General features: G+C 38.3%; 2 protein-coding genes across 6 annotated transcripts; one reads left to right on the forward strand and one right to left on the reverse strand.

The window, feature by feature from the left end:
• Positions 1-571: 571 nt before the first annotated feature.
• Positions 572-14005, reverse strand: fen1 (flap structure-specific endonuclease 1). Of its 2 annotated transcripts, none has more exons than XM_053494420.1 (11): positions 13988-14005; positions 10897-10995; positions 9856-9958; positions 7418-7520; positions 4725-4788; positions 4474-4583; positions 4131-4267; positions 3070-3268; positions 1291-1442; positions 929-1043; positions 572-836 (listed from the first exon to the last, which is right to left on the reverse strand). In XM_053494420.1, exons 2-11 carry the CDS (start codon positions 10976-10978, stop codon positions 759-761), a joined length of 1143 nt encoding a protein of 380 aa, XP_053350395.1. In that variant the 5' UTR covers positions 10979-10995; positions 13988-14005; the 3' UTR covers positions 572-758. The 2 variants fall into 2 exon arrangements, with proteins under 2 accessions (XP_053350395.1, XP_053350394.1); XM_053494419.1 differs by lacking the exon at positions 13988-14005 and adding an exon at positions 13063-13149.
• Positions 13375-25771, forward strand: tm9sf1 (transmembrane 9 superfamily member 1). Of its 4 annotated transcripts, none has more exons than XM_053494417.1 (9): positions 13375-13451; positions 19933-20126; positions 20209-20340; positions 20542-20664; positions 20847-21196; positions 23607-23761; positions 23834-24019; positions 24103-24376; positions 24469-25771. In XM_053494417.1, the coding sequence occupies exons 2-9, from the start codon at positions 19938-19940 to the stop codon at positions 24860-24862; spliced, it is 1803 nt and encodes a 600-aa protein (XP_053350392.1). In that variant the 5' UTR covers positions 13375-13451; positions 19933-19937; the 3' UTR covers positions 24863-25771. The 4 variants fall into 4 exon arrangements, with proteins under 4 accessions (XP_053350392.1, XP_053350391.1, XP_053350390.1 ...); XM_053494416.1 differs by lacking the exon at positions 13375-13451 and adding an exon at positions 14265-14621; XM_053494415.1 differs by lacking the exon at positions 13375-13451 and adding an exon at positions 14265-14539.
• The last annotated feature ends 771 nt before the right edge of the window (positions 25772-26542 follow it).

Consider the following 26542-nt stretch of genomic DNA (forward strand, 5'->3'; position numbering starts at 1 on the left):
GAGCAGGATCTCCGACTCTGTTATTCCTGTGGTTATACTAGCTCATTCAGGTTTGACTATACGAGGACAGACGCACAGAAAGATGGAAACCTAATCACATCGCCAAAACTCGCGGTGAATCATGATGAACCGTACTCACGGCCACCGCAAGAAACCGCGTAGGTGAGATAGGGGTGTTAGTATTTAACAGATTATGGGCCAGCCTTGGCTGAGTGATGGTAGAGTAATTATAAAGTTCTTGACTAAAACAACATGCATGAGGAATCACGAAGGAGTTTTCATTTTCTGCAATGGAAAAGTACTCGAACTAGTTACTTTTATCAGAAGGTAATGCTGTAATGTAACTGATTACTTTTTAATGACAGTAATTTTGTAATGTAATTAGTTACTTTAAAAAGTAACGCCCCCAACGCTAATTAAGCCGTTTTATTCAGTTATTGAAGACTGCAAAATCACTATTATTTCACAGACAAAAAAAATAAACTTAAATGGGGATAAATGATTTGACCTGAACAAGTGTAAAATAATTGGCAGTACAATTCATGAAAAAAAAAAAAACTTTCACAAAGCGTTTAGAAAAGCTTCTTTATTTAATTCAAATTAGAACACGTTCACATCGACAAGTTTTTCAGTAACTGCTTTTGTTTTTCCAGGTGACTTTTCAATATGAAAACCCCACAGGAAGCACAAGGACGCAGTCAAAGCGTGTTCACCGGTCCCCGGCTCCTCATAGTCCCATGCGTTCACTTTAGACGGCTTCATTTGCCCTTCTTGAATTTGCCTGGTGTTGCACCTGTCTTCTGTTTCTTCTTGGCTGAGCCTTTTGCTTCAGGCTCCTGTAGGAATGTGAAATAGAAATTAAAATAATCTAAAACCAGAATGAAGCTTGCCACAGCACAGGGACAAAGATTTCAGTTTCAGTACAAACCTTGCGTTTAGAAGAGATGGATCCTGTGACGGTGAAGAATGTGTCCAGGCGTCCTTGAGTGCTCCCCTGTCGGCTCTTCATGATTTTCTTACAGCCGTTACGGATACGCTCCTCACTGCCAACGAACATGAAAGCAATAAATGTTAAATAATATACTGAACAGATAACAGACCTGACAGCTGGGAACATTTCACAATATGCTGTCTCTTGTCTAAAACGTATACTTCTCCTTATTAAATGTAAAAGTGTACTATTAAAAACTGCTTTTAAACTAAACAACTCAACATAGACCTGCGTCTTATCAGTAAATAAACTAAATCCATCCTAGAGAGGTGTGTGTTGTATGAAGTGTCCATGCTCACCTGAACTGCTTCTCGCTGCACATAAACTGGATGAGTCCCTCCTCGTCAGGTTCGTTCCACTTGAGATCGACAGTGGAACAGTCCACTACCTCAGGCTCCAGAAACAGGGTTCGAGCCTCTTTAAAAAGCCAGTCTTCTGGGGCAGGGTGTTTCTGTGCAACCACACACAATATGTTTTTCAATTAATTACTAGGGCTGTCAATAGTAACATGTTAACACTTGTGATTAATCTAGAAATGTTAACGCGGTACTATTTTTTGAAGCAGATTCATCATATGACCAAGTCTGATCCTAATGTCTTTTCATAATGGCAGCATGGTTAGCCGGTTAACGGTGAGTGATAAAGGCACGTTTAGTGCGGATAATAAGATGGCTGAGGAAACAAGTTTAATTACTCATTTCATTTTTCATTCATAAAAGCTTCTATACTCAGCAAATAAGAAACGTCCTCTGACTTTCAACTGTTTTTACTTTCAGTAAACTTAATGAGTAAATATTTGTATGAACACTAAAAGAGTCAACACCATAAGACGTAAACTAAAAATGTTTCCCAATGTTTCCCTGAATGAAGGGAGGCTCGAAATCAAAAGTACCAGTCAGTATCTGGTGTGGCCACCAGCTGCTTGAAGTACTGCAGTGCATCTCCTCCTCATGGACTGCCTATTGCGGACAGTCTGAGCACTGATGGAGGGATTGTGTGTTCCTGGTGTGACTCGGGCAGTTGTTGTGGTCATCCTGTACCTGTCACGCAGGTGTGATATTCGGATGTACCGATCCTGTGCAGGTGTTGTTACACGTGGTCTTTCACTGCAAGGATGATCAGCCGTCCTTCCTGTCTCCCTGTAGCGCCGTCTTAGGCGTCTCACGGTGCGGACATGGCGATTTATCGCCCTAGCCACATCAGCAGTCCTCATGCCTTCCTGCAGCATGCCTAATGCACGTTCACGCAGATGAGCAGGGACCCTGGGCATCTTTTTTTGGGTGTTTTTCACAGTCGGTAGACAAGTCTCTTTAGTGTCCTGCGTTTTTAGAACTGTGACCTTAAATGCCTACTTTCTGTAAGCTGTTAAGGTCTTAACGACCATTCCACAGGCGCATGTTAATTAATTGGTTATGGTTAATTGAACATGCATGGAAAACATTGTTTAAACCCTTTACAATGAAGATCTGTAAAGTTATTTGGATTTTTACAACATTATTGTTGAAATACACAATCCTGAAAAAGGGACGTTTCTTTTTTTGCTGAGTATAGATACTTTGTTAAAATCAAAGCTGTGTGTCAAGTATCAAGTCAAAAGGAACTATTTTTACAAGGATACATTAAATGTAAGGCGTGTAAGCGGTGGCTAGGGCTCTGGGTCATTGATTTTTGGATCTGAGGATCCGGGTCTAAGCCCTACCATCGGTAGATTGACACACCCCATACTGCCAAGCCGCTGCACGCAGTGCCAATCCCACTTGAGAGATTTTAATTTACCTTTGTTAAATGTTATTGTTTGAGATACTGTATTATAAAACTCTCTAACCAGTTTGTCATGCATTTCTTTATTTTAACACTAATTCCAAAGTTTATCTTTTAAAAAAAAACTTCCCTGCTGCACCAGGTATTTTCTCCCACATGGTTTAAAGCTTGATGACATTAAAGTATCAGACCCTGACACAAACAGCATTTGTCATCAACATGTTTAAAAATAAATACATCATAACTACAAAAACACTGACTTCTCACTAGGGGATCCATGCAGCCCAACATGTGTTAGTGATTATATGTGAACTCACAGACTGGTCAATGTTGTCCAGGATTTCCTCTATTGAACCATGTTGTTTGATGAGGTCAATTGCTCTCTTGGGTCCAATTCCTTTGATTGTGCCACAGTAGTCACAGCCGAGGAGGATACACAAATCGATGAACTGTTGATGTGACATGTTCATTTCCTGCAGAATGCGGCTGAAATGAAACTCCTGGATCGGAAGTTTCCTACATGTGGTGGGGGGAGAAAAGGGTCAAGAGGGTAAAAATATTACTATTAAACATGTGTTGTCAAATATGACTTGTTATTCCAAACAACGATGTCTGTGCGTACGGTGAAAACGGCTGTTTCTGTGGTTTTAGTTCCCTGTTGGCTGATTCATTGTACAGCAATAATAGCAACAGCTGGAAAATCAACAGTGGTGTAACTATGTAGTTTGTTACACACGGCGTCTTATTAGATTTAAATGTTGTGTATTACACCTAGGATTGGTGTACTACACAGAGCGATGGGCCCCTGGGCTTAAACCAATATTGGCCACTGTACCTAAACTACCACTAAGGTTTGGGATCACTTGCAAATTTCTTTGTATCACTGTACAGTATACACAGGAGTTTCAGAGAGAAGAAACTTTGCATCTAGTTCTGATCAGTAAACTCCATAAGAGCCAGTCTCTCTCCCACCTGTCTGTTACTTTTGTCTTTCATCCACTGCCTCCTGGTCTTTGGTTAAACAATTAAACCAGTATATTACACGATCTGACACAATGCTGCTGCTCTTTGCATCAGAATTCTACTCTAAGAAGACGCTACGCTACCCAGGTAGTGATTCTGGTGTTCAAATACTGAGCAGTTAAATGTGCAGTTGTAGACATTCCTAGACGGTGAGAATAGATGTTAAGCGATGTATTTATTTTGTGCTTTAAACTGACAGTTTACCTTATCGGGTATCAAATTAACAATATACAGCAATGCTTTAAACAGAACATATTAAATAGTCAATTATGCAAAGACATGAAATGTGGCAAACTCTTCTTCCCTAAAACTGAGGTTACAGATAACATAGAAATCAACAGCGAGATAAACATACTTGGCTTCGCTAGAGGTTAAGTGTCTCAGCAGGACGGTTGTTCCAAAGGTTAACCCGTCCATATCTTCAGTTGCCGTGGCGTACACCTTCCCTGCCTTCACCAGAGCCGCACAGCTGGCCTCGGCCTCGCATGGAGCCTGGGCAAGTGGAGTTTGTTCATGAGTGTTAATTGTGTTTTAGTGTCTACTGGAGCCTAAGAGCTCTACAGCTAGCAGACTCTCAACTGTAACACTATCCGTCTCTCTTACGTGTACACTAAAAACATCAATATCCAAGGCGACTATGTTTTGAAAAGTGACCCTGTGTAAGTAAAGACTTAGAACAATAACTAGATAAACAATACCTCTATGTAGGGCACTCCCATCAGCGTAAGGAGCTTCTTACACTCATCATTATGTTGCTTGGTGACTTTTACAAGACGTCTGCTGAACTTGTCAATGTTCTCCTGTTCACCTTCAAAAAAAAAAAAGTCACTGCCATTAATTGTCGCTCTTTTCAAAACCCTGCTAACTCACTTCATTTGAACTTAACACCAAGGTGTCATTTCTGGAGATTTTAAACATCAGCTCGCCGTGTGAAGCGTTTCTGTTATACCCAATTCCTGTGCTTGTGCTAGCAGCTTTTCAGCCTCTGCTCTCCTCTCTCCTCTTTTCTCCAACTGAAAAAAAAAGCATCAAAGTTCAGTGATAAAAGCACAGCCTCAGAAAGTTACACTAGAATAAAGTGGCATTAGAAATATAAACATTATTACTTAAAAATAATATTAGTCAGTACTTCAGAAAATTATGTTGCGCTGTCACAATGAAAACACTCATATGCATTCATAAAATTGTACATTACAGTAAGTCCCTGACTTAAGAACGAGTTCTGTTTCGGGAGCACATTCATAAGTCGGATTCGTTTGTAAGTCCAATAAAATGAATCTTACACACCTTTGACACAAATATACAATGTATAGCATAAAAAAAACAAGCACATAGGTTTGGTGTTTTGGTTCTACAAAAGCAGCGGGGTCAGCTGACCCTGTTTAAAGGAAGCCCGGGAAGACGTCAAGAGGATGATAACGCTACATGGTGTTTACTGAATGCTTGAACAAACGTCATTTTGTCTTTTTGGGAGGAGTGTCCAATACTTGTTAACTTAACCATGGTGTCTGATTCTCTTCACTGGTAAATAACCTTTACAGGATTCCAAGTTATGTAGTCCATAGTACAGTTTTTGAAATGCTTTTGTACACCTCGTGTGATTAGATTCACATTAGATTTACATTTAGGCATTTAGTAGATGCTCTTATCCTGAGTGAGTTCCACAACTGCTTTAAAGTTTCCACCTGTAAACATACCCGTACACTGGATTCCTTTTAATAATGAGCTTGCTTTGATGACCATGGACTCTTTATTTGGGGTTAATCTGAATTACTTCATCAGTGACAAGTGTATGAGAATTATTTCTGATCTTGAAGTAGTTTGAATGCAAGTGATCACAGGCCTCATGTAAAGAATTAATGATTAAGAAAAACTAATTATTGAAAATATTGTAATTATTCTGACACATGATTGCAATTTAAGCTGCGATATTTACCTATTAAATGTACAATTTTGTATCGGAACGTAATTATCCAGGCAAACATCAAATAATTGGACTAATCTCATTAAGCAGATATTTATATATTTACCAACTCAAAATAAATAAACTTTTTTTATTGACAAACTCTATGCAAATTCCTCACTTTGTACATATATTACCTGTAATACATTTTTAGACTAGTTTATGTGATTAATAGTGCTGCATCTAGTGGCTGCATCTAGGGTTGGGTATCGTTTGGGTTTTTTTCGATACCGGTGCCAAAATGGTGCCTTAACCGATACTTTACAAAAGCCACAAAATGAGGGTGGATGACTCAAGAATACATTTTTATTGAACAAACAATTGAATGCTTAAAATTTAACAATATATTAAAAGTTTAAAGAATATATGAATATATAAGTAAATACAAAAAACAACAGCAACAAAACATAAGTCACCTAACCCAACTACAATAACTAAACCGCTTCAAATTTTAGCAATTCTTTTGCAGAAATTTCACCATATTTGCCTTTTCTAGCAAAATACGACACATTTCCTGACTTATTGCATGCCCTGCACAGGACATGCATAGACTTCTTTGCAATGGTAAATGGGGTCACTGTTGTAGTACTACTAGTACTAGCTGGAAAGCCATAATTATAAACAGAATCCATGTTACATTAGTATTTTACAAATACTAATGTCATTGTTTGACCATTAGTTATCATGAATGCAAGATTTGCATTTTGTGATTAACATTACATTAGCCTACAACCAACCTGCGGAAAGGCTGCCGTCGTCATCATAATCAGCGAACTCCTTTTTGCTACGGTTGGTATGAGGGTCGTCCACACCGATAGTGCCAGCTGTTGTCCGCAAGCTGTCAAACACGGTGCATCCCTCTGCTTTTAACTTTATTCTGTGTGCCCTCAAATGTTTCATTAGATTTGACATGTTTCCCCCTTTACACGCAACTGCTGTAAAATATTTGCTGCACGTCGCAGTGTCGGAATCCTTTCTTGTGAAATATTGCCACACTTTCGACCGTTTAGTTTTAGGCATTTTAACCAAAGTTTAATTTAGCAAGGTAAGATAGTGGTAGACCACCTGCTGCCGTCAGAGCAAGTGTAACGGTAGTTGCTGCATTCACGCGCATCTCGGATGGGTCTCATTTCCTGATGATTTGTGCTTTAAATTTTTTTTATTTAATCTAATAAACTATTAATCTACAAAAATATATAAATCCAGAGAACAAATATTTTAATCGACAGTTCAGGCATTTAAGTGGCACCGAAATTCATGTTCTGTTTCTTCATTTTATTTCTACCTTTTTTTAACTTTTTCTATAAATAATTTTTATATAAATATTTTTGGGTTGTGGAATGAATCATCAGGGTTTCCATTATATCTTATGGGGAAATTCGATTTGATACAAAATGGCACCTGGGATTCCCCTCGTGATTTAAAGATGCAGAGGCAACATTTTACTGTGAGATCCATTTCCTTAGGCGTGCTTATGTTCTTGGCCACATGATGGCAGTGTGGGAAAAGGGGACAAATTAAGTTGAGTGGATTGGTATGGTTTATATTGTTTATTTGTGTCAAAGGCGTATAAGACTTACTCTGTCCGACTTACTGATTTTCACGACTTACTGATGTTTCGCGACTTACTGATCACACACAGAGACCAACAGGACTTCTTCTTGTTAATCGTTTATTACCTCTCCGGACTTGAGCTGAGGCGGCTTCCCGTCAAACACATACACGGGCTTGATGCCACTGTCCAGCATTCGGATGGTCCTGTAGAACATGCCCATGAGGTGGCTGCCAGGCAGACGGGATGATATGGAAAGAAATAAAAAAACAAATATATTATTTTATGCCTAAAAAGCTCAACTATTTCCAAATAATCTCGAAGAATTGTGTAGTTTTAGTTTAGACAAAGTGTTTTTAATCACTGGTATTATGTAGGAACTGTAGTGTATTTATATATACTGTGTTACAGTAACCACCAAGCACTTACAGTACAACATCCCATATAGACTATAGACATTCTGTACACTTAAGTTTCTGACACATGCAGTTTAAACATGGCTGTGATGACAGTATCACAGCCACCGAATATAATGCGAATTACTGAACGCCAGCTCAGTACTGTAGTCTGATGTTAAATGGGATATATCATTCAGAATTCACTTTTTTAGTTGTCTGTATACATTCAAAAAATGTGAGGAAATGAAAATATTCCCTACTCCTTGATATTTCCCATTGTTGTAATAAACCAACCAATGTTAGTCAACATATAATAAGATCCCCTCCCCCAGCTTGTTCCGCACTGGTGGGGGGCGTGGCTCAGCAGTAGCTTATTTAAATAGACACTAAAATGGCAGATTTGGAGTGAAATAAAGGGAGTTTGAGGTAATTACCAAAAAGCATTATGTGGTGGGGCATTAACAGACATACTCTAACTTGGTTACTGTTCTAAAGAAATAGTAAAATATTGGAGCCTTAAATCAGAGTAACAATGCAAAATGCATAAAGCCACTTCATCACATTCACAGATTTTGACTTTGAACCACTACGATGCTGAGCTGGTACGAAGTCATTTTGACATCAGTATGGCTCATAGCTAAAGTAAACTTCATAATGAATTGCAGAGTGCAGATCAAGACCAGAAGATGGCGATAATGCAACGTAGTGGATACAAACCGCCGGAAAACACCAAGAAGACCAGTCCAGTCAAAATACAGTGGAACCTCGGATTACGAGTAACGTGGTTTACGAGTGTTTTGCAAGACAAGCAACGATTTTTAATTATTTTTTACTTGAAAAACGAGCATTGCCTTAGTTTACGAGCACCGAGTATCATGTTTTACGTATGCGCTTCTTGTTTTAACAACGAGCGTTACGTCACCATCACAAGTGAGCCAACGGTTTTTCTCTCTCTTGCAGCGGAATTGTAGGTAATCGTCTCTCCTGCTGGGTGAATACACACACACACGCGCTGTGTGTCTGTGTGTATGAGATGTGCGTGCGGGCACACACACACACACACACACACACATTAACGGAGAGACCGTTTTTAAAACCGTTTAAAAATTAGCAAGGAACATCGCTAGTCACACTCGCGTGAGTGCATACTAACGGGATCACTACTGTAAAGTAAAACAACAACAACAACAAAAATTAAACAGCTCCTCACCTTTAAAAACAGTCGCGGCAGAGAAGAGTTTGTGTGTTTGTTTGGCAACCTGAGAGAAGGGGAGCTGTAAAGCCGAGACCGATCGTCTTCCCTGCTGGGTCTTAGTGCTTGCAGTGTTTTTGAGTGTGCGTGTGTGTGTTTGTGTCTGTGTAAGGCAGAGAGTTTGTGTGTTTGTTTGGCAACCTGAGAGAAGGGGGCCGTAGACGCGAGCGAGCCCCCCTTCAGCCCCCCTTCTCTCAGGTTGCCAAATAAACAAACTTCTCTCTGTTGCGATTGTTTTCAAAGGTGAGGAGCTGTTTACTTTGTTTTTTGTTGTTGTTGTTGTTTTACTTACAGCAGTGATCCTGTTAGTATGCACTCACGTGAGTGTGACTAGGAATGTTCCTTGCTAATTATTAAATGGTTTTTAAAACGGTCTATCCGTTAATGTGTGTGTGTGTGTGCACGCACGCACATTTTACACACGTACACTCTGCGTGCACAAACGAAAACCCTTATCTGTCGGGATTTATTTTTACATTTTTTTAAGGTAAAGTACAGGTTAATTTGTTTTATTTTTACTTTATATTTTGTATTAATTATATTTATGTATTTATTTTTTGGGCTGTAGAACGAATAATTTAAGTTTCCATTATTTCCTATGGGAAAATTAAATTTGGTTTACGAGTGTTTTGGAATACGAGCCCGCTTCCTGAACGAATTAAGCTCGTAATCTGAGGTTCCACTGTATGTCCAATTCCTTACTAAGTACCGGCATGGACAGATTTGAGCGCTCACCCCTGGACTACTCATACAAACCTCTCATACAGGGTGGAGCAAATCCAACTCTGAGCACTAAACTACTTAATAACACACTAATAAATACTGCTCCTGAGTACGGAGACATTTATTACAGAAATGCGTGATATTAAAAAACAGGAGTATCTACATCTGTTATAGCTATCACTTGTATGGTACCTTGTTGTCTCTCCATCTTCATTTTGTAAAACGTTCCCGTCTTGTCTGACTGCGATCAGAAACTGGTAAATGCACATGGAGGCATCGATGGCAATCTTGCGTCCTAAATGTGAAGTACAGCAAAGATTAAAAAGTTGGGTAGGTCACACTAGTGACAAACAATCAAAGCAGTGAAATATATAGAGTAAGTACACTCCATTTGTCAGGAGAGATGTATTGATCAATATATTCATATACACCGATCAGCCAGAACATTAAACAGCAAAATGTTAAGCCTAGTATTGTGTCAGCTCCAGCTCGGCAGGCTGTGATACGTAGATTAGTCAGAGTTATTCTATTGACTTGACGGTGGTGTTAATGTTATCGCTGATCAGTGTATAAGCACACTAAGTAGAGATGTTCATTCATTTTGACCATTGGTAAGGAAACACTAATGTTTTTAAGAAATTAAATAATAAGCAATGATAAACACTTATAAACACCTATGGTTATCAGGAAACGAGGGACAAACGTTCAAAGTAATCAGAGTTCTGGAGGTCACATATGTTTATGATCAAAAATGACATCGTTCTCAGTTTTACACTTCAACGTTTGAGGAATTTCTAGTTTGGAAAATGAAAAAATAACCTGGAGGATACCTTTTATTGTCCACTTACTTCATGGATATAAACAATAAATATGTTTTTTGGACAAGTAACTATTTCACATTTTGTTGTGTAATTATTATATGTCTGAGGAGAACTGTTTGTTTGAAATTCTTAAAAACTATCAAAATACACGTGGTTTGTTTACTCTTCACATTTGTTTACATTTAACTCAAAATTTATTTTTGTGTGCGTTTGTTTTGCAGTATGTACACCTGATGATGTGTTTGTTGTTGTCCAAAAAAGTAGGTTAAAAATATCAATCCACAATGCACATAATAATAATAATAATAATAATAATAATAATAAACAACACAATTCATTTTACGTGTACAAAGCCTGATGATTACTGCACACGTTATCCCTCACTTTACTGTATGATAGTCTGCCGACTTACCGAAGTAATTTTTAATATCCTGCTCCTTGATGGCTGTTGGCGCCTGATCAGCTATTAACTTGGCAAGGCCGTGAATTCCCATGTCGATCAGCTGGATGCCTGAGAATGGAAACACACTAATTACACACTTAAATCCTTTATTTGAACTACAAAGACATTAACTATGAAAAACACGATTTCTTAAACAAATGGATGAAAAAGAAATACAATATTAGCATTGTAATATTGCAGTTAAATTACATTAAAAAAAGGGGAAATATATATGAAGAATAATGTTGAGCTTTATACCAGAATAGTACCACTGTACTAGAAAAAAGGTTGTGGACAAAGTAAACAAATCCTGTACTTGAGGAAAAAGTGGAGATACACAAGGTAAAAAAATTACTCACATAAAAGTCCTCCTTTTACATTTGTACTTGAGTAAAAATAGAAAAATACTTAATATATTTCTACTAGTAATAAAGAATTTAAAATGAAAAACATATTTCAGTTATAAAGTGGGCAAAAAAGTGGGCGCCTGATAACAGCACCGCTGTGCACACACTGTTTTAAAGTGTGGGAGAGCTGGGACATTGGCTACACATTCCAGTCTACTTCCTCAAAAAATAGACAAAAAAGTACAAAATGTATACTTTCTTACTCTGTAGTGGACAGAGGACAAACAAATATATATATATATATATATTTTTTTTTTTTTCTTCAGTTAATACCTGCTGAACCTAATCTCCCAGCACCATAATCCAGTCAGTTATCATGCAGTTTTAAACACTCACTAACACCAGGAACAACTGATTGAAACTATTGTGTCCTCACTGATCAAAGTGAACCAGACTTTGGGGTCAAGTGTTCTCGGAAATGCTACCAAGGCCCTAATGTAAAACGGCCTAATGTACTGCAGTGTTAAAATACATTGTGGATACAGGATTTGTTTAATTTTCATAGCATATGTATTTTATTAATGTGTATTTATGAAGTCTATAAAAACATGAGCAGTTTAAAATTTCCATAGTATTTAAATAAAATGTATTGCTAGTTTTCAGTAAATATAGTAAAACATGTGTACATTTAAAGCTTTGATTGCCAAGTATATTTCTTAGTATTTGTCTGGATAACAAACAATTTTTAATCAATATTTAGTGAATCTGCCATACCGCACTCTCAGTTCAAGCATTTTACACACCCTCACCTTGGACTGCTGCGAATACATTTGCTCAAACAGATGAGAAAAACTGTTTTTAAAACTTCCCGCAAAAGAATTTACATTGATCTGTTCACTCATCTTTAAATGTTCAGTTTTTATACTCTATTTTTATTTTTTGAGTAATCCACGCTCTGTCGTGCTTTCATTTCTGTTTCTTCCTCACACTGTTTGTACATGGTAAACTATCGTGTTGAGCGACTCTGTTAAGTGATGCGTACAGCTACAGACACTTTGGGGGGAAACAGCCTTTGACTACATGGTATATTAATTATTCTTATTCATCAGAAAAGCATCAGGGTCCAGACAGAACTGTAAATCAGTCTAGGTACAGACCACCATTTAGTGATGCCTGGGTTTGAAACAAATATTTCAGTATTGTGACAACATTAGTTCAGAATTTACTAGTAAAAAAAAAACATTTTTGATTTTCAAGCATTAGTATTCAAGCTAAATAATAATAATTTTACAAAAAAATATCAGCTATCTTCATAAGGCCTGTGTCTGCAGTAAAACTAAGCAGCTAATTTTCTTATAAAACTGCACACACTGTAGCTGACACTATGCTTTAAGCAAAGGCTGGTCACACTAATTATAGACTGATTATTGCAGTATTTTTATAGACATCCATGCTCTATACTAGGTATCTGCACGTGCCTAAGACTTTGCACAGTATTGTATGCACGTCTGTGAATTTATGCTCTTTTTTATGACGCTGGCAGGCACTATTGCTGTGTATTCACACTTAATATATGTTTTTAACATCAGTGACAACTCCACACGGTCTCCATTAACAAATAAACACAGTTATTGCGGGTAATTTACAGCGCGCGCAGCTGCGACACAGACATTACAGCGTTTAGTTCACTCAAACTCTGTCGCTTTAACACATCGATTATGCCTGTATAAGAACTGTGCCAACAACAACAACACACTTAGCAAAAAGATAATTAAACGACATCACTCACCCAAAACAAACCTATATAAATGATACAGCACTCCTGCACAAACGCGGGACGAGCACGTCTATTTCGCGCGCGCTGCGAAAACTTTACGTAATCAGACATAACGAGTCGATCTGACTCGGCGTGCCCCCCGGATATTGTACATCGATTCATCAGGATTGATTTGTATGGGCTCATGCGCGAAGCCACCGCGGACCTGCTGTATTTTAGATCAAGTAGGAATTTCCAAATAAGGTGCTTTCGATTGGCTAGCTAGGGAAATATCTGTTTAAACGACTTTCCGACTTGTAATTTCAACTTTCCCAAGAGCTTCAAGTTTATTTCAAGATGGCGGCGCTCATAGTCAAGTAACAGGAAGGAATAAATAACAAAGTAAAATAAGTTTTTAAGAAGTAAGTTTATTTTTATTTGTATTTGAAATTTTTATAATTTAAATGTTAGTCCACGTTCGTTTAATCAAATCGAACTTTCATGTTCGGCGCTAGTAACACAAATATCATGTCCACTTTATTTAAAAATACTGTAATTCAAGTACTATCCAAATTACTTTTTGGTTCCAATTTAGCGACACGGCTTAGTTTATTATTATTATTATTATTATTATTATTATTATATGATATGACAACCATTTTTTAAACATTAAATACTGTTGTAAAAGGAGAAAATTGCAGGGGGAAGCATACAGCACATAAAGACCTATAAGGCACAGAATCAGCCAAAAGAATTATGACACATCAGAAAAAGATAAATAGTATGATGTATATTATATTCATATCATATCATATATGTATATATTATTATTATTACCATATATAAATAAGAAACGTATTGCAATACATTTAGTATTAAAATATTTATACAGGTTTTTCTGAAGTGGGTATACATTTATTTGGCTAAATATATGTCAAATCGAACTGTGTACTGATACCGGAAGTAGGCGGTTCCGACTTCCCGGTTATGGAGAACGCGGTTTATGAATCTTCACCTAATCTTCACTAAGGACCGAGCGTGCATCTTTAGTACAAGATCGGCGGCTCCACTGCGCATGCGTCAAATCAGAGTTACTGAAATATTCAACCGATGAAGAGCTGTCGGAAACGGGTGTAAATGTATATATTAAAATAAAATAAAAAGATATAAGTGTAGGCTTATGTATTTTGTTTAAAAGTTTAGGTATGACATTTCACTTTGTGGGAAAGTAAAACTATCTAAACAGGTGCAGCGTTTCTCTTGGCCACGCCCATCCCGGAAAAATCGGCGATATTTTGGTTGACGGTGACGTGGATACGGCGGCGCGGCGCCTCCTCCCGAGTCATTCGGATGTGTTAAAGAAGTAAATCGACCTGTTTTTTAATAACTCTGGATTCGGCGATACGCGCAGATATGCGGCTGTGTGTGTTCTTTGCTTGCTGAGCGGACAGGGGGGATAAAGCCCGCCGGCTGCCCGGGAGGACTCCTGCACTACAGGCGGCGGAAACAGGTTTTTGTTGCATTTCGCTTTTCACGGAAGCGTTTCGGCTTCACGCAGGCTGGCGGCAGAGAGCCGTTTATTCCCGGATCTTGTACGTATGTGAATCCAGTTTGAGAGAAATAAAAAAATAATTAAAACTCGATTGTCTGGAGCTACACGACTGTAAGAGTGTTGTGAAGTGAAAGTGTAAAGTAAGTTAGTCAGTGTCATACCGGTGTCCTCATCGCGTGTCTACATTTATAAAACTCCACGTTTATATTCTGTGTTATTTTGTCTGCTTTGATCTTCTCACTCCAGCAGTGATGTATTTTACCAGGCTGTCCGTCTAACCCCAGTGTTCTGGAGTGCTTTCAGGGGAAAGTGTCTACTCCGTATTCAAGAAGTCGCTTTTAAGCCACCAAATGACGTCAGTGACAAGTTTAAATCGTCACCATGATTCGCATGTCATACTCAGGGTTTCACAAACTGAACACTGTGTACAAACTGAACACTGTGTGTATTTTATGCGATTTTGGCGGTTAAACCTTTAAAAAGTTTGATGATTAATTAAATGCAGCCTATTTCTTATAACATTAGTTTCAAATGCTCAAATACAGTACATTGTAACCTTGGATTACGAGCATAATTTGCCCCAGAAGCGGTATTCCAAAACACTCGTAAACCAAATTAAATTGTCCCAAAAGAAATAATCGAAACTCAAATTATTCATTTCACAGCCGAAAAAATCAATATATAAAAATAATTAACACAAAATATAAAGTAAAACTAAAACAAATTAACCTGCACTTTTTTAACCTTTTACAAAAAAAGTAAGAATAAATCCAGACAGATAAAAGTGTTTCTGTTTGTGCGCAAAGGTGCTGTGTGTGTGCAAATCTACAGTAAGTTCCCCTCTCTCCCGTATTGTCTTACACAGTTACTCTTTCTCCACTCTTTTTACACACGCGCGCACACAATAGAAACACTATTTTATCGGAAAAATAAACAAAATCTCTCTAATGACATTCGATTGTGCGACACATTTTTACAATACAGCGATCACTGCTGTAAAGTAAAAATAAAACAAATTAACCTGTAGTTTACCTGCAGAGGGTGGAAGTGGGAAGGGACTGGGACTGGGACCGTGTCTGTGTCCAATGACGCGCATGCGCACACCGACAAAGAGCAGGCTAAGCCTTGAGCAGAGAGAGGAAATGGATCTTTAACCTCTCTAATGAGACTTTCTTTTGCTTTACATGCGCGCACACACAAGTGTTATAAAAAACAGTGCATGCGCACTGTACACACACGCATACAGACACAAAATAAAATATGTTTTACACTCACCCACATGTTCACAATGTTATAGTACACAGTACACGCGTGCACGGATGTTGATTATACCAGTAAGAGACGAGCCCTAAGTAGTGGTGGGTCGTTCATAAACTTCATAAATTCATTCTTTTTGAACAAATTTTTAATGTGACTAAGAAGAATGAGTAGTCTCAGAGATTGACTGATCATTTTTTACTGGGCGGGCATGCGCAAATCATCACAAAACCTCCGTAGAGTACGTACAGTTAACAAAATTGAGCGATTCTTTCTTAATGACTCTTCCACTCTGAATTGTTTGTTCCTTTGTCAGGTGACTTCCATAGACGCTATGCAGTGTAATCACGTGACGCTCGGCGTCATAATAAGAAGCGCATGTGTGATACATGATCCTTGGTACTCGTAAATCAAGACTTGTTAGTTTTTCAAGTCAAAATTTATTAAAAATCTTGCTCGTCTTTCAGAACACTTGCAAACCGTGTTACTCGCAATCTGAGGTTTCAATGTAAGTACTAAAACTAATCCTGTAGCTTGATTGTACTGTGTTTCTTAAAAAAATTATAGTGTTGTAGAAAATGTTTTTAATAACTAGCGTTAGTACCCGCCATTGATGGGTTATGGGTTTGTGGAAATAGTTCAAAGTTACCCTTAAAAAATAAGCTGATAAGCATTGGACAAGCAACTGCTCATAACTTCCCTTCTAATCAATATTTTTATTTAATTTGGGGCGCAAGGTTCAATTTTCTTTCTATACATTGCATTTCTTGGTGTAGGCCATGCTGTGTCATGCTTTTTGTTTGTGTTTGATGAGGATTGTGGAAGTTTGTAAGGTGCATTACTGTCGTTTTTTTTTCTTCCACATACCTTGTGTATACACAGCAAACTATTGCATTGATTAGCTCTGCTGAGTGATGCGTATAGCCACGCCCACATCAAGGAAAATCATCTAGACAGACAGTATCTCAAAATATTAGAATATTTAATTTCAGGTTTGAGGAAATTACTGTTCAAACTGTAGAAATATTGTGAATCTCTCCGTGTAATTCAGTCCACACAATCACAATTATGGTGAAGACTACTGACTAGACAGTTGTCCAGAAAACGCTCATTGACCCCCTCAGAATGTGCTATATTGAAGCATATTAATGGAAAGTTGACTGGAGGGGGAATAGTGTGACAGGAAAAGGTGCGGGAGCGAAGCTAATCCAAGAACTTTACAAGAAGTGGAATAAGGCTGGAGTCAGTGCATTAAGAGCCACCACACGGACGTCTTCAGGAAATGGCCTACAAACTGTTACATCAGCAGTGCCTTTACCTGGGCTAAAAAAACAAAAAAAATAATATGATAAAATAAAATGTTTCATTTCATTTGAAAATCAAGCTCCCAAAGCCTGAAGGAAGAGTTAAATTACTTAAATAAAACAATTTTAATTAAATTTAATAAATTTGGCCCCATAAATAAATAAATAAATAAATAAAATAATGTAATAAATGTGCCCCCCTAAATAATTAAATTGATTTAACAGTCTACCTCTGATTCTATCAGATTTTTCTTTCTACAAATTTCTACTGTCATCCTGATTGTCATGAACTGCATACCAGATTCACAACCCTGACCTTACATTTCAGAGTGTTTAACGATTTAGAAAACCCAAATGACTGATAAGGAAAACCGAACATTTAAAAGGTTCCAGGAAAACTGTAATAAGAGATCTGGTTCTAGTTATTGCTCAGCAAAGGTCTAGAATGGTACATAAGGATGGGGTTTAAGCAATGAAGCTAAAATGCTATTAGAATATGACTACTCGATATAGTGTTAGTGGGTAGTCTGGCAATAGAAATGCAGGAAATGTTATGGATGTAACAACTCACTTTAGTTACTTGTAAATATAGGCAGACCCTGAAGTGGAGAGCGAAGAAGTGTATGGGTTGGACAAACAGCGGTGATCAGCGATAGGTTGGTGGGAACATATGCTCACGCAGGCACAACTTAGTCAGACTTCCACACTGGTGGTGAGTCAAAAGCCGGAGTTACAGCTTATATAACCAGCATCTGTGATGAGAACTTAAAAACCATATTGTGTGAATGCAGAGCTGCAGTTTCTGCATTCACACAATATGGAGTTTCAATATGGAGCTGCAGTTTCTGCTGTGCTAGTTTGTTTTTTCAAGTCTATCTTAAATCAAAATTGAGTTGTATATAAGTGTCTGATGTCTTGTTGTGTCTGATGTTAAGTTGTGTATAAGTGTTATATAATGTCTCAGTCGTCATTTATTTTCCTGTTCTGCACAACCAAATTGTTGGGTGACAGTCGTGAGATTGTCACTCAACAGTGGCTTACTAAAAGTAATCGAGGCCAAATCTACATTTTTCGTATGAAAATTCCTCATGTCCCACTGTGCTGTGATCAGCAATTACAGCTAGTTCCTGGTAAAGAAACAAGGTAGATTTGTTCTAAATACACTGTAACTTAAAAAAAACAACAACACGATTTTAGTTTGACAGCAAATGCTTGATACAAATACATGAATTTTTGCCCGGAATGAGAGATTGAGTGTTTGGCCCCGATTACTTACATTGTGCAAACTTCACAGACGGTGTGCAGAGCAAAAACATTTATAATGACCAAGATCTGGGGTCATGTACTTACACATGATATACGATAGATTCCTGAAAAAAGAATGTCGAACCTTGGATTACGAGCATGTTTCGTTCAGGAAGCAGGCTCATATTCCAAAAGACTCGTGAACCAAATTGAATTTCCCCATAAGAAATAATGGAAACTTAAATTATTCCTTCCACAGCCCCAAAAAATTTAATACATAAAAATAATTAACATAAACTATAAAGTAAAAAAGAAACAAATTAACCTTCCCTTTACCTTTTAAAAAAAAGTAAAAAATAAATCCAGACAAATAAGTTTCCTTTTATGCATGCAAGCGCATGTATGTGTGTGAAGCTAAAGTAAGTAGTCCCTCCCCTTTTAAACCCTCCCCTTTTCCCCTTCTCATCTTACACAGTTACCCTTCCTCCACTCTTTTCACACACACACGCACGCACACAACAGAAACACTGTTTTATCAAAAAAATTATCAAGAAATCTCTGACACTTGATTAAGCGACACACTAACGGAATCACTGCTGTAAAGTAAAAATAAAACAAATTAACCTGCACTTTACCTTTGAAAAGAATCGCGACAGAGCAGTGTTTCTGTGTAGAGCAGAAAGAAAGAGTGTGTATGTGTCTGTAAAGGCAAAAGTAGGAGGGGTCTGTCTGTGGGGGGGGGGGGGGACGATGTCCAATGACGCGCGCGCACACAGATGCAAAGGGCAGGCTGATACAGAGAGAGAAAACGCTCTCCACTTCAGGGTCTAATAAGACTTGCTTTTGCTTCATTCATCATGCGTACACACACGCATACAAACACAAAATAAAATGTTTTACACACACACATGGTCATACCAGTAAGAGACACCCACTAAGACGCAGCAGGGGAGACGATTACCCACAAAACCGCAGCGCAAGAGAGAGAAAAACCATTGGCTTAGTTGTGATCACGTGGCGCTCGGCATTAAAACAAAAAGCACATGATAAATAAAGCAAAAGCAACTCTTATTAGAGAGGTTAAAGATCCATTTTCTCTCTCTCTATCAGCCTGCTCTACTCGGTACTCGGAAACCAAGACTCGTTTGTTTTTCAAGTTAAAATTTATTAAAACTCTTTGCTCGTCTTGCGGAACACTCGCAAACTGCATTACTCGCAATCCGAGATTTCACTGTATGACTATGCTTTTAATGAAATAGAAATAATAAGGGGAAAATTATTTTGAAGGTTATTATTTTTTTATTTAAATTTAATAATTGTGAGAAAACAAACAAACATTCTGAATAATTTTTATTTAGCAAATTAAAATGCTCTTTTAGAGACGTCCTCCATCACATTGTTTGCTTTTCTAATCATGAAGGAGAGCCATGAGCAGAGCAACAAATATTTATTCAGTGTTTGGATTTTTGCCAGCTTTATATTTTAAGCTGTTTGTGGCGTTAAAGGTATGTTTTTTTTTTCTCTCTCTCTCTCTCTTTCTCACAGGGACCATGATGGCGACTCTTGGCTCGATCACGGGCTCTTGGCTCCTTCTCCTGTGCCTGTTTCCACAAGTGTCCTACACAGCCACTTATAAAGAAGGGGAGCCCATGGTTCTTTACGTGAATAAAGTGGGGCCTTATCATAACCCCCAGGAAACCTATCATTATTATACACTCCCCGTCTGCAGACCCAAAGAGGTGATTGTGACTTTTTTTTATTACAGCCGGATTTGACATCGTTGCAAAATTTGATTTTATGGTCGATTTATGAATTGCGCAGGTGCACCATAAAGCCTTAAGTCTGGGAGAGGTTTTGGATGGTGACAGGATGGCAGAGTCTTTATACAAAATCAACTTCAGGGAAAACACAGAAAAGCAAACACTATGTCAGCTTACACTGTCGGAGAAAGAGGTATCGTTGACATTGGACTCGCACGGTTACACAGCGCTTATCCGTCATGTCATATAATCAATCAACTTAACGTTTATGTTTCAGGTGTACCTTTAGACTTTGATTTGCGTGTGCTAAATATTTTATTTTAAAAAGAAGTATTGCATTTTTTTACAGGTAATGATGGGTAACAATTTATTTTTATTAAAAAAATTTTTATAGGTGGATCAGTTGAGAGAAGCAATCGAAGAGCTATATTACTTTGAATTTGTTCTGGATGATATTCCAATCTGGGGATTTGTGGGATACATGGAAGAAAGTGGTTTTCTGCCTCACAGTCACAAGGTCTGCTTATTGTGATTTTTTTTAAATCTCTAAATCTGTGATTTTTCTCATGCTGTGTCACTTGCCGATGTTTTCTCATTATACCGATGCATCTCTGGATATTTTGTTTGGCCTGATAGTAACATAATGAACATCTCTGCCTTTTCCCCCTTTCTCTCTCTCTCTTTCTCTCTCTTTCTCAGGTTGGCTTGTGGACCCACTTAGACTTCAACATTGAGTATAATGGAAACTCTGTGATCTTTGCCAACGTGTCCGTTAAAGATGTGAAGCCGGTGCCTTTGGAGGAGGGAGCAGGCGAAGGTGCAAACCACAATAACGGGGGTCTCTTGGTGACCCACACCTACAGTGTCCACTGGTTCGAAAGTCCCTTGCCCTATGCGCGCAGAGCCGAGCGCCTCCGAGACTACTCCTTCTTCCCGAAGACGCTGGAGATCCATTGGCTGTCCATCATTAACTCGTTGGTGCTGGTGGTGCTGCTGCTAGGCTTCGTTATCATCATCCTCATGAGGGTGTTAAAGAATGACTTTGCAAGGTGAGGACGGATAGAAATGATATCAAAGAGACGGAAGAACGTAGCATGGGGGGAGAGAAAAAGTCATATGTGGAGGTTGGGTTAGGGGGCGGGGGGGGGAGGGGTAACTACAGTGTCCATAATGTTTATACTGCTTTAGGACGACTTAAACTGCCTGTCCAAGATGATGGATTTCGGTAACTGGAAGTGTTTGTCAAAGCATCCGTACGTGACGCGTTCTGTGCAAACTGTCTCCCTCTAGTCAAAAGAACGGAAAGAGATTTCAACTGCTGGTCCGTCTTACAGCTCTCCCAGACAGCTCTCCCTTATAGGCCAAATAAATTGCATCAATTTAGTTGTCGTTCACAAAATTCCTTTTTAAACATATTCCTATATTAATCACCAAATGCTAGTATTTGAAGGCAATCCTACAGTCCAACACTTTGCCTTGCACTAAGAACGGCACTTGTATAGTAACAATAAAGATTCTATTCTATTCTGTTTTATTCCTTAATATGATGGTCTGGCAGAGGTGTGCAAAGTACACAAGTCCTGTACTTGATTAAACAAAGATTTCCTGTGCCAAATATTACTTAAGCCAAAGAAGTCCTCCATTTACTTAAGGATCAAAAGTACAGGGCCTGTACACACACACAAGCTCACAATAGATTTTAAATTTTTTATAGTAAAAAAAAAACTTACTGTTGCCGTCTGAAATCGGCTCCACTTTGATTTCAAACACCAGTTCATAATTAGGCGTGTGTCGAAGGAAAGTCGAGTCATAAGTCGCACATAACAGTCTGCTTTTGATACTTCACACCACTGCTGGGTAATAAAACACCATGCAGAAGTGTAGTTTAGTAAAAGTACAGATACCTTTTGTGTTTTTGAGCAGAGTAAAAGTTAAACATATCCTCCTAATAAAACTACTCAAGTGCAGTACAGATGCATGAAAAATGTTCATAACTACAGTAACAAAGTAAATGTCCTCCGTTACCTTCCACCTTTGCTATGGAGCACCTGATCCAGGTGAGACATTAGCCCCACACCTTTTATCACGTTCTGCCTAATGTTCCCACCTTTGACTCCCTCTAACAGTATAAGAACAAACACAATTGTTTTTAATGTGCTAAAAATTTTGAGCCTTATTTGAAAAAACTTAATAGAATAGAATGTTTATTGTCATTAAAACTTGTGGGAAGTCCTACGAAATTAGGTTCTTTAAACATACTACACATGATACACAAATTAAACTTTACACACTTTATACACAACATAAATTAGACTAGAAACAGTTTAGACATATGGCACCAAAATTTACATATATTGCACAGGAAGTTTTACGTTATTTATTTACGTATATTGAAATGTAAAAATATCAATTAACGTATCTTGCACAAAAAAGTTGCATAGTTGCACAGGAAGTTTAAATTTACATATATTGAAATGTACATTAACATACTTAAAAACCATATCTTTAAGTCGGACAGAGTAATGGCATCAAATGCTCTTCAAAGATGACCTCTTTTAATTCTTTATAGAACTTTCATCCAAATATCACCTCTAAAACTCACAACCCCATTGACTGACTGACATGTTTAACTGTAAACACCAACAAAAGGAACCCCCTAACCATGATATAACAGATGTGAGAAGATGACCTGTTCTTGGATTTAACAGATCAGCAATAAGACTTGGCCTTAAACTTGGTCGACTCTTCCTCTATATTGTGTCTGCCAAGGTCTAATCCAATGCAAAGTTTCACACAAAGTTCATTACACAAATGCAAAACTAGTCAGGACTTACCCACTGTCCCTGATGTCTGCAGCTGGTGTACACGAGCCCCAGCTAATCGTATTCTGATTTTGTCACTAACCTCTCGGTGGCAATGAAATAAGCTCTGTTTTTTTGTTTCACAAGTTCGCCAGCCCGGAATTTGATCTTGTTTAATTTGATGTTGTTTAAAATCACGCGCCCCCAAACACTTGACCGTTGGATCAGGGAAGTTCTCTGTAACTTAAATTCTCACATACAGGCCCTAGCAAGACATTCTGTGACACGTGGAATCCTTTTCTGGAATGTGTTAATGCTATTAATTTATTCCCAGAGGTGATAAATGTTGTAGCTCTCACTCCTACTTGTCTATCTTTTATCAGCAGAAACTATCAGCTCCAACTCCATTCTCCTTCCCTCCCACTTCCTTTTTTTTTCTACCTCTACTTCTATTTTAATTTTCAAACATTCAAGTTAAAAGAGAAATAGAATACAAATAATCGTGACGAGATTTATGGAAAGCACATAGTTAGTGCATGGTATGGGACACACACATCAGTGCTAGATATAGAGTTTTATTAAAAAGCACGACTTCAGTCATACAGTATATGCAGCTCTGTTGCTGATTCAGTTCTGTTAAAATGCTTAAATGTTACAGATATAACGTAGAAGAAGACGGGAGCTGTGACGATCTGGATCAGGGGGACAACGGCTGGAAGATCATTCACACAGACGTCTTTCGGTTTCCTCCCTACAAAATCTTGCTGTGCGCCGTGCTTGGAGTAGGAACGCAGTTTCTCACCCTGGCCACCGGTAAGAATCTGTGTGTGAGTGCGCCGCATCTTTGTCGTCGTGCACCCTGAATGATGATCTTTTCGTTGTTAGGAATTATCATCATGGCACTGCTGGGGATGTTTAACGTGCATCGACATGGAGCCATCAACTCTGCGGCGATCGTATTGTATGCACTGACTAGCTGTGTATCTGGGTACTGCTCATGTAGCTTCTACACGCAGATCCACGGTCAGCGCTGGGTTTGGAACATCATCCTCACCTCCACGCTTTTCTCTGGTGAGACATTGTGTAGTTTAGGATTTGTTAGGATATTGCTCAGTGCATTATTTTGCGTTGTATAATCTCTGTCTCTCTCGCAGCGCCTCTCTTTCTGACTTGGAGTGTAGTAAACTCTGTACACTGGTGGAGCGGTTCCACTCAGGCACTCCCTGCGACTACAGTGCTCCTGTTGCTAGGTGCTTGGGTGCTGGTTGGGTTCCCGCTTACAGTGATTGGAGGGATCGTGGGTAAAAACCGGTCTGGCAGCTTTCAGGCACCGTGCCGCACACGCAACATTCCACGTCAGATTCCAGCACAACCGTGGTATAAACACACGGCTGTGCACATGGCCATCGGGGGATTCCTGCCTTTCAGGTGAGCAGTGTAAGAGAATACATTTTAGCCTTGATCTAACAGTGTGTGAAAATGTTTTTAACGATGCAATTTCCGTACGCCTTATCCCACAGCGCCATCTCCGTGGAGCTCTACTACATATTTGCGACCGTGTGGGGTCGGGAGCAGTACACGCTGTACGGCATCCTGCTGTGCGTCTTTGCCATCCTGCTGTCCGTGGGAGCGTGCATCTCTGTGGCCCTCACCTACTTCCTGCTTTCGGGTGAAGATTATCGCTGGTGGTGGCGAAGCATCCTGAGCACCGGGTCCACCGGCCTGTTCATATTCGCGTACTCTCTCTTCTACTACTGGAACCGATCGAGCATGAGCGGTCTGGTGCAGAGCACAGAGTTTTTCGGCTATTCCTTTCTCACCGCGTTCGTCTTCTCACTCATGCTCGGGACCGTTTCGTTCTGGGCCTCGCTCACGTTTATTCGTTACATCTATCGCAGCCTGAAAATGGACTGAAGATGGGTGCGAATAGCACCGTCCACTATTTTTTGTCTGTTGCTGGACACTTTATCGTGAAACTTGTGAGAATGGACGATCGGTGGTTTTTCAGGAAACTGATTGTAAACCATCTCTTTAAGAAATTTGAGATTTATCTCAAAGAAAGACTAACGCTTTAAATTCATACGAGATCTATACAGTTAAATTATAAGCAAATATTTGTTGACATTACAATATTTGTATTTGAATGACATGAAAGCAGAGTGGAAAAACTATAGCATGTTCAACAAAAGTTTACTAAAATTGAATCTGACTCGTATAGTAATGATATTTAATTATTTTTTTTCCAAATGCAGAGTGCATTCAATCAGAACTAGGTAGTTTATACGGGGTTCAGAAACCAGATTTTTTTTTTTTTTTTTTTTGCTATGGGATGTGATGTTTGTCATGTAGATCGGGTGTGTGCGTGCATGTGAGTGTGTGTGTAGGTGTGTACGTACATATATCAATGCATATGTGTGCAAAAGGGGTCGTCTTTTTATATAATACAGTGAAATACACAGAGGTGTATGTGAACAGCGAGGCAGTGAGAGGAGCTGAATAACCACAGAGGAGACAGTTTTAAAAAGGAATATTTAAAACAATAAGACCAATGAGAAAGAAACCAGCGAATGTTAAAGCTATATTAAATCTGTTAAAGCAGTATTAGTAAGCATAAATAAACATTCAAGCCAGGAGCTGTCTAGTTTAAGGTCTGTGAGTGTAGGGACGTCTTAACTGTCTGTGGAGTGAGACGGGAGAACAGTCTGCAAGATCAAGGTTTTATTATCAGATGTGGAAGCAATATGTTCTACTATACACCATTTACTGTGATCTTATTTCAGATGTACATATACAATCTTTTCAATAAAGCTACCTTTTTCCTACAAAAAAGAAATCTGTAGCATTTCTCTAATAAACATTAGGAAATTAAAGCTTTTCCAAATTTAAATGTTCATGAATTTTTACAACAAAGTATACAAGTCATACTAAAATATTGTACTGCATGATGTATACGTGCTTCATAAACCCTGTTTTTTTTGACAATATAACATATCAATAAGGTGTACATCTATAATTTATTTTATTATTAACTAGTTAAATGTATTGGCTTACTGACGAGCCTAAACCAACCAAAAATCAGTCACATCAAGAAGAAAATCAGGTCAGAACAGTTTTCTCCGATGGTATGACACACAATTCTTGGGGTGTGATAGTTTCTAGTAATTACTGCACGTTAAAAATGGGTGTGTTTAGAAATTCTGAAAAGATTAGCTGAATGAAATTAAGTTGTGTGACATCATAGCAAATCTTTTTCTTTTTTTGGAAGATCATCTCAATTATAATTTAATCATCTCATATAGTATTACAATTAAAATACAATGTAACAAGTATAGACATTTTTCACTTAAGCTTCATAAAATATTTGGGAAAAAAACATACGAGGGTGAGTCAAAAATAAGCCGCACTCTGTAGAATTCATTTTTGTAAAAATACATAATTTTTCCATATAACATCATTGCTTTTCAATCCACTTTGCCACAAATCCACCGCCGTCTTCACTTCTTCATCAGCAGTGAGTCTTCGTCCTTGTAGGGCTGCTTTTGGGGGAACTGAAAAATGACTGGGGAGACAGTAGCCTGATAAGATGGTTCAGCA

This window comes from Clarias gariepinus, chromosome 4, assembly GCF_024256425.1.
Source record: "Clarias gariepinus isolate MV-2021 ecotype Netherlands chromosome 4, CGAR_prim_01v2, whole genome shotgun sequence".
Taxonomy (NCBI): domain Eukaryota; kingdom Metazoa; phylum Chordata; class Actinopteri; order Siluriformes; family Clariidae; genus Clarias; species Clarias gariepinus.